This window comes from Manduca sexta, chromosome 12 (assembly GCF_014839805.1).
Source record: "Manduca sexta isolate Smith_Timp_Sample1 chromosome 12, JHU_Msex_v1.0, whole genome shotgun sequence".
Classification (NCBI taxonomy): domain Eukaryota; kingdom Metazoa; phylum Arthropoda; class Insecta; order Lepidoptera; family Sphingidae; genus Manduca; species Manduca sexta.
This window is the reverse complement of record NC_051126.1, coordinates 7857974-7873388: the sequence shown is the minus strand read 5'-3', so window position 1 is coordinate 7873388 and position 15415 is coordinate 7857974. Positions and strand designations below refer to the sequence as shown.

General features: G+C 32.5%; 3 protein-coding genes across 3 annotated transcripts; 1 reads left to right on the top strand and 2 right to left on the bottom strand.

Moving 5' to 3' along the window:
- Positions 1-226: 226 nt before the first annotated feature.
- LOC115451877 (DCN1-like protein 3) lies at positions 227-3789 on the bottom strand. Its single transcript, XM_030180277.2, has 3 exons — positions 3544-3789; positions 3237-3461; positions 227-2876 (listed from the first exon to the last, which is right to left on the bottom strand). Exons 2-3 carry the CDS (start codon positions 3307-3309, stop codon positions 1984-1986), a joined length of 966 nt encoding a protein of 321 aa, XP_030036137.1. The 5' UTR covers positions 3310-3461; positions 3544-3789; the 3' UTR covers positions 227-1983.
- Positions 3790-3970: 181 nt separating this feature from the next.
- On the top strand, positions 3971-8483 carry LOC115451878. Its single transcript, XM_030180278.2, has 3 exons — positions 3971-4687; positions 4934-5149; positions 5759-8483. The coding sequence occupies exons 1-3, from the start codon at positions 4399-4401 to the stop codon at positions 5899-5901; spliced, it is 648 nt and encodes a 215-aa protein (XP_030036138.2). The 5' UTR covers positions 3971-4398; the 3' UTR covers positions 5902-8483.
- Positions 6928-14724, bottom strand: LOC115451875 (lysophospholipid acyltransferase 2). The gene is made up of 9 exons (XM_037438014.1): positions 14460-14724; positions 13282-13359; positions 13031-13122; positions 12671-12918; positions 12436-12568; positions 11970-12190; positions 11398-11598; positions 10393-10544; positions 6928-10197 (listed from the first exon to the last, which is right to left on the bottom strand). Exons 1-9 carry the CDS (start codon positions 14480-14482, stop codon positions 10014-10016), a joined length of 1332 nt encoding a protein of 443 aa, XP_037293911.1. The 5' UTR covers positions 14483-14724; the 3' UTR covers positions 6928-10013.
- Positions 14725-15415: the final 691 nt, after the last annotated feature.

The following is a 15415-nucleotide window of genomic DNA, read 5'->3' as shown; positions in this document are numbered from 1 at the left end:
TATAGTTCGAGATATATTATGGAAAGGAAAGCAAATATGCATGCTACAAAAACGGTATAGATTTTTTTATAGCGTACGCGAGCTAACGCTCTTTACTGTTCCTAGTTACTGACAACGGAAACATACGCATATGTATAATCTAGGGTATTAGTACCGCTTTGAATATGCTATTCAGAATGCTTAATCTTCTGTTTAGCAATTTTGCTCAGTCTTAGAAATGACTCTCCAACTTTATCAAAAATTTATTGTCCAAATCACAATACGTAGTTTGGTAAACTCTGAGAATGACTCCTTAAATTTATATCACTATAAATAAGTGAGTCCACCATAGCATACCCGTGAATGAACAAAGTTGATCTTCAAAATTGTTTGTAACGAACAGAACATGACTATGGATTATGTATATCCGCAGTGTAAAACCATGTTAAAAGGTGATGTAATGTGCAATCAAGAATGCAAGATAACAAGTAAGTATTTCAGGGTCGAAATTATATAACCTCACGGCGGTGGTGGTAGCTCTAATTGGTACACTGACGCTTGAGTAAGTATTTGAGTATGCAATTTTTTTAATGTAAAATACAGCTAATAACATCTCGGCATATAAAGCATTTACCCGTTAGAAAGTAAAAATCGGCGACTTTTTCGCCAGCGCCCAGGACTACCCTCCAGTTTAAGCCGCCACTGGCGTGTTACACGTCACTAATCACTAACACAGTACTGCAGTTGCAGCTACAAAAGTTTTTTAAGACTTCACAAAGCTGCATGTATGTTAGTTATATATATGCCCACGATCCTATTTAGATGGAGTTTTCTTTAAATAAGACTCCAAAATTGGTAACCAGTATATAGGTAATATTAAATTATTTTTAGGTTTTTAGTGGTTTTTGAAGGCGATTTTATTTTTTGTTAAGTTTTTTGGCTACATGGATATATAATATAAGTGCTAAAGGATGAACAGATAAAAAAGTAAACTTTAATTTGACATTGGCAAGTGCGAAGCCATTCCACAATAAAAGATATAAAAAAGATTTATTGTTAACCTACTCTCGTTTCGTTACTGGACACCTTCCATATTTCGTAAAAATAAAACGTACATGGGCAAAGGCTAGTATATACCAAGACGTAGTACCGCGTAAAACTAGGTAACAAAACTAGATATCACATTACAATAATTATTTTATTAGTATCAGGCAATTTTCTGTTTGTGCAAAATTTCGAATGTGGTGGTATGAACAACCAAACTGTAAAAATTAACAACATACAGTCAGAATTAAGAAAACAAACAGATTAACATACCCAAATGAAAAATAAATTATTTACACAAATTCCATATGTGGAATGTTAAATATAAAATTATAAGTTCTTAATAGAAAAGAATTGCTAGAATAGTTTTACATGTAATATAGATACGTAATATTATAAAATATAACAGTACATTATGTACATTTTAACTCATAAAGCTGAAGATATTAGTACCTTAAGCTACTGCCCACATTTATTTTTGTTCATTTTCAAACAATGCACTGGATAGTCTTCAAAACCAAAGATAACTTTATGTGGAACTAATATTACTATGCACAACACAAACTCATGGTAATAAAAAAAGTTATTGAGTTGTGGCACAATAAATCAATAAAAGTCAATCAGAACAGCTGTTCCTAAACTTTATACTATACTTGCAGCAAGTCACTTCAACTGCCCTGTAAGCCTCCTGTCAAAATTTATTCTACAGAAGAAAGGTGCTCATGACTAACTTCAGGCTGGCCATAGTGATTAGTCTCAGCCGTGCCTGTCATATATGAAGACATTCAATAAGCTCCTCGCAGCTGAAGCAATTTTGGTCTTTGAATCTATCACAATCAATATCTTAGTCTCATGAGAGAAAAAAGGCTAACTAACATCATTTAACATCCATTTCAGGTTTTATCAGTCTCAATATCTTATTAAGTACCTATATTAGCTAAATTTGGCATTCATAGGAAATTAATCTTGTAGTTTAATGTCATTTTTTGAAATGTTTTGATTAACCTGATCATTTTCATATTCCACAAAGTCATCAAACAGGCTTGGCCAAGCCTCTGTATCATCATAACTGCTCAAGTCATCTCCAACAAACTCACAAAAATTTAAAAACATATACCATGTGTCTTTAGGAATGCCTCTTATGTGTGGATTCTTTTCTAAATAGTTCAACCACTTATTTAATATAAGTGGTTCATTATTTGTAAAAACTAAACGCCACAACAGTATTGCAATATCTGTTGGTAATATTCTCTGACCTATATTAACGTCTAAACCAAATTTAAAAGTAAATCTGTATAAATCTTTGAACTGCTCAGTGTCTCTTCTCAATTCGCTAGTAATTTCATTTAACTTATTTTGAATACCTTTAATAGAATCAGTTTTCATGCTTTTTAAACCTTGTATAAACTCTGATTTTGTAAAGTGACACATTTGACTAGCATTTAATTTCCAAGCAAGAATTAGGACCTTAAAATCGTCTGGATTTAATTGTAAGTCATTACAAAGATTCTCAATTCCTTCAGCTAATATTGCATCCTCCAGTGAGTCTTTATATTGGTCAAATAATTGATTAATCTTTGTTTCAGAAACTCTGTGATCATTTGATCCTAAAGATGACATAGTCCTTGGAATTGATGGCAACTTTTGATAGAATGGCTTGGGTACTTTTTCTGATATCTGATGTGTTTTCTGTATATTAGCAGTTTCGCTTGCACTTTGTTCACCAAAAGAGTTCATTGTGTTAGCGTTCTGTGTTATCCTTGTGTTCTTGAAGCTGCTTGTGCAATTTTCATTATTATGCAATAATGGTTCTTCATGCGGATAAACAGACACAGGAACTATCTCTGTCATCTCTGAAAAAAGAAATGAGCAAAATCCCAATTAGTTAAAAAATTACATAACATGTAAAATATATTTCAATATGCATAAGTTATTTACTCCAATATTGTAAATTCAACATCACAATTAAGTTATTCAAAAGGAATATATTATTATTGTATTTTTAGAATCATTTCAACAAGAATGGGTGTGTTTAAACAAAATATGATGAAAGTGGGATAACATACTTATGTTAGGCAGTAGTTTACTACATAAAAATAATTAACATTTAATTTTTAATAGTACATGTACTAAATAGATCATTAACTGAATATCATGTCAAAATGCTAATATAAATATGATTAAAAACATGGAAAAGTTACATCAATACTCACCATCTTTTTTGCCATTTGGTGTAGTAATATCAGCATTAGCTTGATTTTTTAAACAGCTTAGACAATGGCCCATTGGACAAAATCTGCACAAATATATTCCTATGCATAAAATCGGTGTCAAACCTACCAATAAGTCTAATCAGTTTTTCATCACAAATGCTATAAAACATAATGACAAAGAACACGACGTATATAAGTCTTTCTTTTTTATTTTGTTAGCAAAACCTGAAACAATACAATTTAAACATCTTAGATTGATAAAAATCCCTTTTTATTCCACTTTTTAATATCTCTTGATATACATTACATTTCCCTTCGTCGATCTTCTTCGAAAAACAATAGTCAGCAATAAATAAAAAATAACGCCGGCAGCAAAGAGGTATTGATGATCATAATTATTATCAACTGTAATTAAACTGTTTTATTGATAGTCTCCAAAAATATTTACAACTAAGTACTTCAATTTTAGTATCACATCACAATTTCTTTTGTAATTCATTCTTTTCACTTCTTCATGTACTAAATCAGAGTTGCCAGTAGATAATTAAATTATTCCGTTCTAGGTTCCATTTAGACGATATCTTTAAATTACACGTTAATCGTCTAAAGTCAAAAGTACAAGTAGTTTCTATTTATTGAAGGTACACCATGGAGTTAATATTATGTACTATCGTCAGGTACACTAATTTATACTTGGATTTATACCGAATTAGCACATTGCATAGTCTGTTGCATAGCAACTAAAAAATTCGACACTACCAATTTATATTCGGTGTCTTATGTTTTGTATAGTAATACGGCCATAGTGCGGCTTTGATCGCTCCTCTGAAGCGCGGTGGTCGCGCGGCAAGGTAGATATCGAAAAACCTTCTCTGCGGAACGTCCGATTTAAGCTAAAAACAATCACGCGCCACAAACAGAATGTTCGCGGGCCGCGTGTTGCCGACCGCCACGCCGCGCTGGTCTAAAACGTGGTGATTATATACTCTTTGATTAATCTGGCAACACTGCTTGCCAGCCGTTGTATTTTGAAATTTTGACTGGTGTATTATTAGCGCCGTATTACATACATTTCTTGTAAATAAATATTACATAGTAATTGCAGACTCAATAAAAACATTGAATAATCTTACTCTCAATATAAAGAAAAAAGGTATTTATAATGGGTGGTATTGAAGACGAATGGAATTTAAACTTACTTCTTGAAGATATTGAGTACAGCAGTTTTGCAGAGTTTGAAATTTGTTTTTCAAATATACACACAGCGATTAATACGCTTTTGGACAATGCTTTTAAATTAGAAAAATCAAAAAATACAAAGTTTACAACAGAAAGCTATGACGAAGAACTAAAGTATCTTTGCGACAAAAATAAAATACTGAAACAAGAACTTGACGCATTGAGTGAACAAATTTCCAAAAAGCAATTACAATATGAAGAACGTAAAAAAGGTAAAATTGTTTATCCCTTTTTTATACTTGTAAAAGAAAAAGTAGGCTAATGGATCTCCTGATAGTAGTCCTCATTGTCTTTAAACACTTTTAAGTAACAACTGCTGAATAGTAATTATAATATGTGCTGCCGGCCATAAAACGTAAGAATTTCATTCCATAGATGAATGTGTTTCCAAAATGAACTTATGAATTTACAAAATTATGGCATATTATCATAATTAAATTTTTAACCTTATTTTACAGATGTGAAACTGTTTGAACAAGAAATCAAAGACAGACATGAGGCATTCCTAATGGCAAAGAAAAATTACAAAAAAATATTGAAGATTTATTTTACTATTGAGTCAAAAGATGCTGAAAAGGAAACAATTTTTATACAGTTTTTCACAGAAGCCCGAAAAGAGTCTGAAAATTATTCTGTTCGTCTTGTAAAGGACACCAAGCTGGGTCACTTTCAAAGTAGGTTGAACAAAAGTTTTGTAGAGGTATAAAAATAAACAATGTTGGCAGGCGCCCCACAAGATGGACCGACAATCTGGTGAGGTTTGCCAGAGTCCGATGGATGAGGGCTGCCCAGAACTGGTCCGTGTGGCGCCTATGTCCAGCAGTTGATGATTCCTGGCTGAAATGATGATGATAATAAAAATAAACTAAAGCTTTGAGTTATGGCTCTGGCTGTTAACTTTGTCTGTCTGAAAGATCTTTCCAAAAACAAAAGGACAAATGTGTATTTGTTTGGGATAAAAAGTTTCACCCAAGTCTGTTGTGATTCAATTTTTTTTTACTTAAAACATTGATACACTCAAATATCTTCATAAACTCTGCAATTGTAATACAAATATGCTGTAACATTCATTATTGGGAAGATATATTTATTTATTCATGGATATTTCTAAGTGTCCATCCCTTGTTTTCATTTATGGCATGTTAACTTCATGCATTCCATAGAAAACAATTTAGCATAAGAAAAATTGAAATTAAAAGAATATGTTTGTGCATGAACATTAATATTCAGTCTAAGTACAATTTGTAAAAAAAATATAATTTATAACTTTGATATGATTTCAGTATTGAGTACAACACCAAATCTTGAAGAATTCAAAGAAATTAAGAGAAAATTGCTAGAAACCAATGATGTTCCTGGTGCACTGTGTAGTATAAGGCAGGCTTTCAAGACACTGAAGTCAAATAAAAAACACAATTTATTGTAAGGTATATTATATTAAATATTTATATATACATGTATATAACGGTTGAATTTTAAACCCAATTGTCACATTGTCCCTAACAATGGGAAATGTTATACATTGTTAACATTAAGTTTGAAATGGTTTGTTATATTTTACTAGCACATAGAGACTTCAAATTCCAGAATATCATCAATTTAGTAAATTTCAGACAGATGGTCAGAATTGTGCCAACTGGCAAGAGAACAGGAATAATCAACTCCTGTCAGTCTGAACACTATCCAGATACCACTCCACTTACCATGAGGTGCAGTGGATTAAAAAAATAAATTTTAATCTAATTTTCAAGAACTGCATATTTGTGTGAGTAAAACGGAAATGGGCGCTTAGTGTTATAGGAAGCCACAGGTTTTAGATGGGCGCAATGAGATCAAGTTTAATGCATTCATTCATTTTGACTTCAATTCAACCAGACATAAAAAATACTTTATTGCGGAAATACCAATTCTTGCAACTAAGCTAAGACTGGATTTAATTGTAAAGGAAAACATTAGGAAAACCTTAATATACAATTATACATTATACACATCGAATAACATTATACAACATAGGAATACGGCCGACCGCCGATTCCCACATGCTATCCAAGTCGCTAACTAAGCGCCAATAGTAAACATCCGTTATAAAAAAAAAACTTTATAATTATGGATTAATTGTTTTCATTCCTGAAATAGCAGGTAGAAACTAAATGCAGTATGTCCTGCCAGATTTTCAGTGATCTGACTAGCATAAAGATAAATGAGATTAATTATAATAAAAACTAGTCTTCTACGTTCGTATTGTTCAATTTGATTTATTTTCCCAATTAAATGGTTTACTAATTATGAACAGCGTTAGGGTCATGTACCATGTAAACACTCACGCGATGTAAAAATAAAGAGAGTAAAATTACACGCATTGTTTACGATCCAGTAAGATTTTATCATATGTTTTAATTTCTGATGTGGGATTGAAACATTTGTCTCTTTTTGCGTTAATAGGCGATTAACGCACTGTCAATTCATAAAAACAAATGTTACATTACTTAATAAAACGCTGTTTTCTGTTATTCTTTATTACTTAAGATTTTTTTTTACTTCAGTACATATTTTTACATTGATAACGCATTTAGAGTATTTTATCATTTTTTGAATTGTCTTATTTTGAACTTAAGATATGTATAAACCACCAGAAATTTTGTTTCATTTTTGAGAAATCCGTAAGTGCCAAAAAATCATTAAATTTTATGTTTTAAATTTCCACACGAAAGCGCTAGCCACCATGCTGCCTTGGTTAGTGACATTATTCGATATTGTACAACAGTTGTCAAAGGTCATTTGTCAAATATAAACAAAACGTGTGTTTCAAGTTCGCAAAACCATCTTCTATTGTACGATATTTATAAAAAAAAAAATTACAAGTCTATCAATAAACAATTATTTCGAAAATCCTTAATCAAAATACTAGAATGGTAAATGTATAGTGATGGCATGATAATCGTGATTACCGCTTTACGCTTTTGTAGAACAGACAATATCATCTATTTTTATGAATAAACATTAAAATATTTTGATTGTGTAAGGGAACGAGCATCTTATTAAGTTTGATTGCAGATATAGTAAAATACCCTATTATTATAATCATAAATCATTGTCCATGCTTGTTGATCAAGTTCGATGAATTTTCTTATAAGTAAAAAGACTTCATGTCATACATCATAACTGTAATAACTAGATTTTAACAAACAACGAAGAAACTATTAAAAATACTTTTAATCGATATGCTGTATTATAAGGTCTAATTATTTTTATATTAATGTTTTGCTGTTTACACTCTTTCTGGATGTTTATTACCTCTTACAGTATTAATAAAATGTTCATTACAAATATCGATAAAGTAAAACAGGGCGATAAGTTCGCTTCCTGTCATGAAATAAACTTGGACAGAAGTGGGTGCTCTGATTGAGCCTTTACCGTGTCCACCTTTCCATGTTAAGACACATAAATTGAATTCATGAACTACTGGACCAAAACCTTGTAGCCAACTATTTATTATTATATGGAATTCGACCGATATAAGAATTAAAAAGTAGGGAAATGCAATTACGCAGAAATTCAAGTGTTTTTTTTGTCTGGGGCGCTCTCATAATTCCCCTGGAAAGTAACACACGATACCCATGCTTTAGTTGCAATAAATAATTTAGTCATACATTTTAATGGAATATGTAAATTATGAAGTAGTTACATTAGAGACTCGTTTAACCAAACAGTAGTTTTCAATAAACGATCCCAATCGCAATCTTCAATCGATTTCGAGAATAAACATAAATTATAATTTGTAAGCATATCAAAAGAAACTTCGTTTTGATTGGTAAATTTTCGTAATAGATCGTCGAAAAATCAGATCGGGATATTTTATTGAAATTGGCGGTAAATAATTACGTGAGTCAAGTATGGCCTCGAGAAATATAACCAACATTACGCAGCCTACTTACTTATGGAAGACCTATATTTTAAAATAATGTAATATAAATGTATGGAAACAGATTCAACATTACTTTGGAGAAATTGACAGTAAGAAATTGGTAATTTTAAAAGATGATCTAGGTGCCAGCTCTCAGTCTCTGTTTGCCTGCCGTCGCCGTTATTTAACTTTCAATTTTAGTTTCAAATGCTATTATTATAGGAACTTTTCTCAAAATAATTATTAGGAATTCCAAGTGACCAACATCCGACCTTAATATCAACGTCTTGTACAGATACTAACTCTGTCATGGCCATGCTGATATATATTTTTTATGGAAAGAACTGATAAATTTCTTCCAAATATTTACCGCATTTATAAAATGTCACTATCATAATAGCATTTCAAACAAGTAACATTGATTATTGACAATTTTGTGTATCGAAACATGTAACTTTCTAAAAAAAAAGTCTAGCCAACTATCTTAATTCTACTCTTTATAAACTTTAAAAACAAATAACTGCCGGACGCATAGTTAAAATAATATTTCTTAAAATATTACAATATTAAAAAAAAATTAGAACGTTAACATTTTGTACGCTAATTTAATCAGATAACATTAATAAATATCAAAATAACATACTTGAATCTTAATGACATTTTAAAATAACTCCATTTGGGTCTGCCATCAAAAACATAATCAGTATAAAAATTATATAATATTTCAACATTTTATAAATTGTAACTTTTATAAAATAACAAAGCTAAATACAATGGATATTTGTGTTATCTGGTTTGTATATGTAACATCATTAAGGCAGATTTTACAAGCACCAGATAAAATTGTTCATAGTCTAAAACAAAACATACACTAAGAAAAATTTAAACTGGTATAAATAAATTACGATTTTTATAATTTTACCCGTTTGTATTCACTCAAGCTATAGATTATAAATATAATTAAATATATAATAGCCTTTTATGATTGAAAAAACCCCTTATTAAATATTTTAGTAGGTAGTATTAGTAATATAATGTACTAAAATAAAACTTTACTCACATTAGTTACTTAGTAAATGTTTCTGTAGTAGTCCCTTCTATCAACATTTTGCATAGTAAATAAAAGTAACATCCACCATTATAGATTTAATATTGTATCGAGTATTCTAAACACGAAATAGCTTTAAATAAATAAAATTAATATAATCAATAATCATAGGATATACTAATCCTTAACAGCTAGTAGATACATGTAATGTAAACAATTCATTGAAGATAAATAATATAAAAAGTCCAATAACTAAGTGAGATCTTACCATAACTGCCGTATATTATCGCATGTCTATATTAATAATCGAGAAATACTTTTCTGGATAAAATATCATAATACATAAAATAAATGTTTTGTATAACTTAAAATTTCTTAAAAATAAATGCACAGTAATGCAATACTTGAAGTAATATTCCAATACAACAGTCGAACAATGTTCCCATGTAAAATAAATAAATATTGATAGCCAAGTAAAGGGTTCGAGTGTGATGATCTTGGTTGCCATTCACCATTCTTATGACGGTATTTCAAAGCTTACTTAGTATTGTAAGATCTAATACTTAATAACAATGATTTATAATCCCTATGTTATTTTCAACTTAGCATTGAAGTCACCATTTCTTTGTTTTGATGTCATCATATTTTCTTGTGAATTAGCACACATTGAATGTTCACTTTGTGCAGAAACTGGGGAGTTTGAGCGTTTGGACTTTTCTGGTATTAACAATGCGCCCAGCGCAATAAAATGAAGCGAATAATAAAATTTCCTGAAAAGAAATACCATTTATATATTAGAGCGTTTTGTTAACCAGTTACCTACTCTTGTTTCATATTTCATTTATTTATAATACTGGATTTATTTATTATACAAGTATATAAAACTTTTCGACTCAAATATCTATTAAAAAGAAAACAGTATCGGAACGATAGCAGCTAAATGTCAAGAAGACTTAGAAGTTTACCCGTAGAACGCCAGACTTGGCGAGAGATGCAACAACACGAACGGAACCGTGGCGTATGTCATCGCCACGCGCGTTGTGATGAACGTCAACGAGTCATACAAGAACTTCTTAGGTCGACTACCCAGGAACATCGGACGCACTGCTGATCGCACCTGTAACGCATCACACGACATTGGAAATTTTGTGGAAAATCTATACACTATACCAAGATAACGAGCTATTATTTAAATAAAAAAAATATATGACCTGTAACGTGCCATCCAGGACCGGTTTTATCTATCCGAGTGCCCCTTTTTAGGATATTTTTTATGATCCAACTGTGTCTTGTTCTTTTTTATTTACGGGGAATCGGCAGTGGCTTCACTCCACCTGATGTTAAGCGAAGTGAAGCCCAAAGAAAGATGTATAACATACAATGTTTGGCATAATACTCGCGCGCCCGAATTACTTTGTCAATGCAATGTGTGCCAATGGTTTGCCATTCCTGCACTATACTATAATATAAAGTTGAAGAGTTTGTTTGTATGAACGCGTTAATCTCAGGAACTGCTGGTTCGAATTGACAAATCTTTTAATGTAGGATAACCCATCTATAAAGGCTACATGCCTATAACATCACGCAATAGCCAATAGGAGCGGAGCATTAGCGGAAAATACAAACACGGGTAAAATTTATTAAGTACTTTGAGAGTGTCCGTTGCGCTGCGTAAGCAGTTAAGTTACGCACCAAAAATATATAACGGGACTTTTATCCCGGAAGACTCTTACGCAGGCGGAGCCGCGAGCAAAAATAGTATAAAATGTAAAGATACGAGGAACCGACAATTTACGAAGTTTAATTGGTTACTGATCATAGTATTATGTTCTAGAAAACTGATAAATATTTACAAATAGCATTGGCAACTGTGTATAAGTGCGTTTCAGATATTTATTTGATGTAATGAGTACATTTGATTAGAAAAAAATATATGTTAGGTATACCTATTATGTATTTGGTACCATTACCTTCCGAGCAGCAACGGTGAACATCCCGCCTGCAAAGAATGTAAGATAATATCCGGGGTGGAAGCCGTGCCAGACGGCGGAGAGCGCGTACACGCGCGCCGTGCGCCACGCCGCGCCGCCGCGCTCGTACGCCACGCCGCGCAGCCACGCGTTCGTGTTCTTGTTCCAGCTCGCCACCGCCGTGCGGAAGTTCTGCGCCAACTGAACACCAACGCCACATATTGCGACTCTACTCCTACAGCCCGATTTAGAGAAGGAAGGAGGTTCAAATGATTTTGAACGTTCTAGATTTCGCCCCGAGACAATCCTTGTGCGCACAGTCTACACCTAATGCACGCCCATGCATGGGGGGACACTTGTAGTGGCTCTAGGCACACAACTAAGTGTGTAAACATTCACATAACAAAAGACCTTGAATATGCGTTATGATTTACCAAGCCCGCAGCGGAAACAATCCACGCCGTATTTATTCGAATGAACAAGAATTTAATTGCATATTTCATGCATGCTTGTTATTAATACCCTACAAAAATATTTATTTCAAATGACGACAACTTTAACAGAAACCTTACCTCAAAACCAAAAACGTCGATGTTAGACATTTTGTCCCATTTGGGGGTGCCATCAACGTCATATCCGTTAAAACCCATGCCCGAGTTATTACAAATGGCCTCTGACAGCAGCCACGCATGGTAATATTTACAGCGTACAACTAGCGTAGAGAGGTACGCGTACCAGAGAAGATACACGGCCGACCAAGAGCGAGACACTTCAGATGTCGGGTCTACTAATTCTGGAATAAGAAATATGGCTTATACCATGACATATCACGCGTAATATAATTGTTCAAGTCTATTATATGCCTAAAATAATTCACGCACTGTATTCTATTCTATGTATTAACTGTTTCCACATCTTGCAAAGATAATAGTGTTTTCCTAATAAAGCATAAAAATGGTTTATATTTTATATTGTTTATTTCAACCCCGTATACAACAGAAACATATAAAAAAAAACAAAATATAAATAATACCCAACCTTCTAAAACGGTAAGTGGATATTTCTTAGCCAAAGTTAGATAGAGTAAGGCAGCTGCGACAGACCCGCCCACTTTGTATATGACGGCTCTTCGTGGTGATGGCTCTGGGCGACCTTTTTCATGCTTTTCGTCCTGAAAAGTTTTTATTTTTGATATTAGTAACAAACAACTTTACTGCTGTAAAATAATTGCTATACGAAAACCTCTAAATAAGTATTGCAAACTTCTACTTACACCATCAGCGCGTACGCATTCAATAAAATTGATGTAGTCAGGATAGAACACAACGGGTCCACACATCAACGTCTGGAAGGCTAATGTGTACGCAAAATATTCTAGCGGCGAGGGAATTTTCTCAATTTTCGAAACATTTTTTCCCAGCGACGGCTCTACTGTATTTGAATTTATCTCTTGTAGAGTCAAACTGTCTTGAAGCGAATACGCCAGTGACGTTACTCTTTGTGTTATTACCATTAATGGACCTGAAATAGGCCATCATATATATTGTAAATTATATTCGTACCTAAAATATGAAAATATATTAAATTATATTTACGTTACAAAGTAAATAACATTAGAACGGTTTAAAACAACCTGTAATGTCCAATGTATAATCAGCCGTGTGATATATTTGCCGATGAAGATGGAGACACGATAGATATAACATTGAAGCAGTTAGTATGACACTGAAATTAAACAATTATTAGAAACATAACATGTTAAGAAATATGTAATAATACATGAAACAACTATTTGTAGCCCGTGGATATTTTTGCTTTTAAGGCTCGGTCATGCGAAAAACGTCAATACTTAGTTTTTCCACAATTTTACGAGTAGTTACTTACTTTCCCATGGTGTTATGTGGTACAGTCTTCAACAAAACGTAACTTAACATGGGCAGAACGGACAAATGTACGGCTTGCCTAAAAAAATAATACATTTTTATATGTGACTTAAAATATTAGTTAGAATTAGTGACGAAACTTAATATTAAGTAAAAAGGTTCAAGTGAATTTTTAAGCAAATATATATCGTTTTACGACACTGTTCTTAACCCTTATAACACAATAATTAATTTAATATTTGGGAAATAACCAATGTAAATAACAAAAGAATGTAAAAAAGAACAGTAAAGATTTCACTAATAAATAATACGGGTATGTGAGCCAGATGTTCCACTAGAGAATATATTATTTTCTATCCAAACCGCAAAATATGGTACTCATGCAATGAAAACTACGAGAACGCTACACACAAATATATTCATTACTTAAAGCAAGCATTTAAATTGATACCACACAAGCAATTCTAATTAGCCTCTTTTATGATAATGGCGTCGTGTAGTTCAAGGATAGTGAATATACCATAAATTGCTTGACATAAAATTGTTCAAATACTAACACGAAAATCTACAACATATAGGTACGATTGTGAATACGACCGCAGCAACAAACCACAACTATAGTCTCTACTTGTAGGAAGTAATCGGTAAAAATGTGACATCTAAAGAAGACTTATAGGTTTATGTTAGTTTTAATAATTCATATGAAATTAATAATACTAGTGATGTAATTTGCAACTGCGATCAGTTTCGAAATCATACTACTTGTTATGGCGTACCTGACTTTTTTACCCTAAAGGACAGATTGTGGGACAAAAAATAATATTCTTATTGAATATCTTAAATACCTACATCATATTATGTACGCAAAGAACACGCTGTTATTTTGTTTACAGTTAATAGAACTGATTTATAAGTACATCATAAAACTTTACTCATCGTAATTCAATGTCAAGTCAATAGGTGGTACATAAACATGCAAGTGGCGTTCGAAGTAACATTCAAAAAGGTTTTTTTATTGTTGGGTACATTGTAACCGATAAAGTAAATTACTGTAGAGACAAACAAGATTAAGTTCTCAGCGTACAAAGCTTATCGTTTTTGTTATTTTACAATTGGCACTTAAGTATAGTGCAACATCAAGGAATTACATATAAAACGAAAAAGAACAACATAACTTACTTTCCGAAACAGAAATATCCCATTATCAAACCAATAACAAGGCACACTGTATGACGGAATTCTGGAGAAGCAAATTTCAATGGTTTCCGAAACAATCTGGCCAGGCATAGTGCAGCTACTTGTGCGATCAAAAAATTAACCTAATAAAAGAAAATAACATCATGAATGAAAATAAATAAAAATTAGTGCTGGGTGGGAAGCTTCATAATATATTCACTCTCGAATGAACTCAATTCTTCAGTGCAGTCGTGACGTGGCCATGTAGTTTATTACCACTCATAGTGTATTATCATTAGCGCCTTTATAGCCTACAATTTTGTGAGAATGATTATGCTTATAACAAACACAAGCACATCGCAGGTGTAAAACTTCGTAACAACAAGCAATGAGTTGGCATTTGTAGTGTACCCAATATCGAACCATGATTTTTTAATTTATCGATTTTGTGTTTTCTTTTTATACCAATGCCTTTAGACTCATCTAGGTATTTGCTAAAAGAACGAGGCGAGCCTCGTGAATGAAAGTAGCCGTGAAAAATTATGAACTACTTTACGGTTAGACTTATTGCATAAACCACGATGCTTCTTTTGGTATAATGGAAGATTGGGAAAAGGACAAGTTGAAAGAATAATCTGCACTCGTAACTAGTAGCTAGGAACGTTCACATTGTTATTCATTTATTAGATCTGATTTGATATTGTACTCAGGGTGCGCAAGCTATTGGTTGAATCATCAAAGATGAAACTGAACCAATCTAGAAATTCTAATATGGCACGGAAAAAGCCGGAATGGCTACTTAGTCATAGGCGTTATGACTGCAATAAATACCTATAGTTTTTTTTTGGTGGACTGCGCAACATCACTAGGGTGACTGTTAACTCTAAAGAAGAAGAAGGGAACAGAAATGAGGGAAGAACCAGGAGAGTATGGTTCTTAGGATAGGAGAAAGAAAACGG

Excerpts from the sequence above, each read along its gene's own strand:
- LOC115451875 (XM_037438014.1), bottom strand. The coding sequence starts at position 14,482 with ATGGGATATTTCTGTTTCGGAAA. Across the intron at positions 13,360-14,459 it reads GGATATTTCTGTTTCGGAAA|GCAAGCCGTACATTTGTCCG; the intron begins GTAAGTTATGTT and ends TTATTTTTTTAG. Across the intron at positions 10,198-10,392 it reads CCAAGTCTGGCGTTCTACGG|GAAATTTTATTATTCGCTTC; the intron begins GTAAACTTCTAA and ends ATTTCTTTTCAG.
- LOC115451878 (XM_030180278.2), top strand. The coding sequence starts at position 4,399 with ATGGGTGGTATTGAAGACGAATGGAATTTAAACTTACTTCTTGAAGAT. Across the intron at positions 4,688-4,933 it reads ATATGAAGAACGTAAAAAAG|ATGTGAAACTGTTTGAACAA; the intron begins GTAAAATTGTTT and ends CTTATTTTACAG. Across the intron at positions 5,150-5,758 it reads CAAGCTGGGTCACTTTCAAA|TATTGAGTACAACACCAAAT; the intron begins GTAGGTTGAACA and ends ATATGATTTCAG.
- LOC115451877 (XM_030180277.2), bottom strand. The coding sequence starts at position 3,309 with ATGGGCCATTGTCTAAGCTGTTTAAAAAATCAAGCTAATGCTGATATT. Across the intron at positions 2,877-3,236 it reads ACCAAATGGCAAAAAAGATG|AGATGACAGAGATAGTTCCT; the intron begins GTGAGTATTGAT and ends TTCTTTTTTCAG.